The sequence below is a fragment of the Dipteris shenzhenensis genome, chromosome 5, assembly GCF_047967505.1.
Source record: "Dipteris shenzhenensis isolate YYH24624 ecotype China chromosome 5, Dip_SZ_1.0, whole genome shotgun sequence".
Lineage (NCBI taxonomy): Eukaryota > Viridiplantae > Streptophyta > Polypodiopsida > Gleicheniales > Dipteridaceae > Dipteris > Dipteris shenzhenensis.
Genome location: NC_141600.1, coordinates 8570407 through 8574013, shown reverse-complemented (window position 1 = coordinate 8574013; position 3607 = coordinate 8570407). Strand labels below are relative to the sequence as shown.

Sequence of the window (3607 nt, the reverse complement as noted above, 5' to 3'; positions counted from 1 at the left end):
CAAAAAAATTCCGTAAAATTACAATTGTACTTAGGGCCTTAGCACATGGATGGGGCTGGTTTAGGACGGTTTAGGATGGATTTAGAATGTCACTTTTTCTCCCATCCTGGACCATGGCCTCTACTCCTTGGCAGCCAGAATGGGTTCCCCTTTTTTAGTGATTCAAAAACATGGAAGGATGACATGTGCCCTTGTCCTCACGTGGTCTCCACCTCCTAAACACATGAAATGATGCCATGTGTCCTCTCACTCCTAAACCCATTCCTATTTCTTCCGATGTGCTAAGCCCTTCTCGAATCATCGAGATGAAGTGAGTTTTACATTTCTTAAGTCAAGGGAGCACGTTTCAAACATGGCAAGGTTCAAGTGTGGACTGGGACAGTTTCCAATGAGCAAAGTGCCAACACGCTTTCTATAAGACTTTGCGAACTGGAATGGTTTCTGGTGGCTATGGCGCTGGCAAGCTCCTGGGCTATGGCGGAGGCGATCCTCCTTGCCATTGCCCTCGCCTCTTTCGCTCTCTTCTTCTTCCTCAGAACACCTCCTTCTCAACTGAAGCTGCCCCCGAGCCCCCCCTCCATCCCCCTCCTCGGCCATCTCCACCTCCTCCTTCCCCCACCTTTCCGTCGCTCCTCGATCGCCTCCCTCCGCCTCAAGCTCGGCCCCGTCTTCACCCTCCACCTCGGTCCATTCCCCACCATCTTGGTCACCTCTGCCTCCGCTGCCCATGAAGCCCTCGTCTCCCAAGGCCCCCTCTTCTCCACCCGCCCCCGCTTCGCTTCCCGTGCCCTCTTCACCAATAACTTCCGTAATATCAGCGCCTCCTCTCATGGCCCCTACTGGCGCTCCATGCGCCGCAATCTTGTCCAGGAAATGCTCGGCTCGGGTAAGCTCCATGCCTTCAAGGCCGCCCGTACTCGTATCATCTTCCTCATGCTCTCCCGCCTTGGCGACCTGGCGCGGAAAGACGATGGTGTCGTGGCTGTCTACTCCAATTGCCGCATCGCCATGTTTCAGCTGCTGCTCTTTATGTGTCTCGGAGTTCACATGGAGGACGACGCTGTCCTAGAGGTGTCCGACCTCGTGGAAGCGATTTTGCCTCTTCAAGCGGGGCAACTGGGCGATTTCTTCCCGCTCCTGCGAATCTTAGGGTGGAGGAAAACTCAGAAGGCGCGTGCCCTGCGCCAGAGGCAAGTGGAGCTGTTCACCTCATTGATCGAGCAGCACAAGAAGCTTCAGAAGCTGGGCGAACTAACTCCCGACAGTTATTTAGAGACACTCTTACGCATAGAGGGTGAAGGAGAATTCGAGCTCTCCAATTCAGATCTGGTGTCTCTTTGCTCAGAATTTTTGGTCGGGGGAACAGATACCACCGTGAACTGTATGGAGTGGACGATGGCTCATTTGGTAAAGGAACCGCAGATTCAAGCCACTCTTTACGACGAGATCGAGCGAGTTGTGGGCAACAGACCAGTGGAAGAGGAGGATTTGGGCAACATGCCTTATTTGCAAGCGGTAGTGAAGGAGACGCTGCGTCTGCATCCACCTGGACACTTCACGCTACCTCACGCAGTGACAGAGCCATGCAAGCTAGCAGGATACGATATACCAACGAACGCCATAGTCAATTTCCATTTAGTATCGATATCTAGGGATGCAAAGATATGGGAAGAACCGATGGAATACAGGCCGGAGCGATTTCTGAGCAGGGAAGTGGATTTAACAGGAACGAAGCAAGTGACGATGATACCGTTTGGAGCAGGGAGGCGGATCTGTCCAGGGCTGGGGCTTGCGTTGATGCATGTGGAGTTGTTTATTGCTCGTTTGGTGCAGGAGTATGAATGGAGGACAAGCAAACCTGCAGAGATTGTGGATTTGTCTGAGAAACAGGTTTTTACAAGGGTGATGAAAAACCCTTTGAAGGCTTCTATCATACAAAGGCATCATGTACAAGGAGAGTAATGGCAATGTCCTATTTCGTACACATACTCTTATGCTCTCTTCATAGTGGCATACTGCTTGCTATAGCCCACTCTTCATAGAGATACACTTCTAAGATACACTTCTAAGCTCAACATGCATTTCAGTTCTATGTTATATAGCTCAAGGCCCTCTTTGGTTGCTCCCTCTTGATTGAGTTTCTCCTCACTCTTTTTGTATAGGTACACTTTGTAATGGAAGGTATACCCTCTAGTTGTACAACTTTTTTTACGTTAGGAAAAACTCAATATGTATAACTAGTAGCGCATGACCAAATCCATTGTGTATTTTAAATTATTGTATTACCTGTTACATTATAAACAATAACCCTAAGAGTTGATTTGGAGTCTACATGCACACCTAAATTCAACATCAGTATGTTGTGTGTTTGGCAAAACTTAATATTGTACACCTAATATGGTACGGTTGTGTCTGTTAAATTGGACGCCTAATGTTGTACGGGTGTGGGAAGTCATATCTTTTGGAGACTTTTTGAAAAGGCAAAACAGATTTTATAGATGTAATAGGTCTGGTAAATGATGTTTAGGCAAGACCCCAAGTTATAATGAGAAAGGTATAGGTATTACACATACATTATGTTTTGGGATGAAGAAATCTTTAGATCTATTATGGATGTGTGCATTGTATTTGATAATGGTATGATATTATTTAAGTCACCTCAGCATGAGGTGGGTAAGAGGCAAAAGATCACAAGGAATATGTTTATAATCTGGTGGAGGCCATTGAGACATTGTACCAATAAGATACTGATGATGCTCTATCAAATGTTAAAAAGTGGTGAATGTTTCTTCTAAAAGAACAATAAGCAGGGGGAGCCTCAAAGAAGTGGTCAACTGAGTAATAAAGGTTAAAGCCACATATTAGTTGGCATGGAGATTTTTTTGCTACGTTCAGATGAAGAATTGGTGGACCAATAATATATAGTGTGGACAAGCAAAAAGAAGACAAGCAAAAAGAAAATGGGCTAGGCCAAATGCTTGACAAGACTTGGGTCTCTAAATGGATGAAATCTTGGAACAGCGATGGTTACCTAGATAATATATTAACTATCCTTCCTTGACCAAAGACATGGTTGAAGCGTATCAGATGAAAGATTGGAATGTGGAATGGGATTAGCTAGAGACGTTATACTACAAAAGAAGAAAACAAAAAGGGAAATTTCTACTTGAGAGAAATGAAATCAACCAAGGCACAATGAGACATCGACAAGAAATTGGGTACAATCCCCCCCCCCTCCCTCCTAGATGAGTAATTCACGCTTCCTCATCTAGAGTATTTATAATATTTCATTGAAGTTCAAGGAGCCAAAATTCTCTCTCCTTTCGGGAATCTTACATTGAATGTCTTTTACAAAGCTCTTTGCCTCACTTTATCAACAATGGATCATGTCCCATTCTTTCTACAAAGCCAATTTGGACTTACTTTATTCAAAAATAGTTTATGCCTTCTATCATATATATTGCTCAAGGTTTACAATGTGAATCAAATCCAAAATTTGCCCATGGCCACATGCTATGCATCGTGTGACACCTCAATCGATACCATCGCACTAATTCCAATCCTTAGCACTAGTTCCATCACCTGTAATCAAGCTGCCAATTACATT

At 45.1% G+C, this 3607-nt stretch overlaps 1 protein-coding gene across 1 annotated transcript; it reads left to right on the top strand.

The window, feature by feature from the left end:
* The first annotated feature begins 431 nt into the window (after positions 1-431).
* LOC147901579 (cytochrome P450 77A1-like) lies at positions 432-2310 on the top strand. Its single transcript, XM_087375298.1, has one exon. The coding sequence runs from the start codon at positions 451-453 to the stop codon at positions 1960-1962; it is 1512 nt and encodes a 503-aa protein (XP_087231424.1). The 5' UTR covers positions 432-450; the 3' UTR covers positions 1963-2310.
* Positions 2311-3607: the final 1297 nt, after the last annotated feature.

What these genes read in the sequence shown, in the direction of transcription:
- LOC147901579 (XM_087375298.1), top strand. Translation starts at nt 451, where the DNA reads ATGGCGCTGGCAAGCTCCTGGGCTATGGCGGAGGCGATCCTCCTTGCC.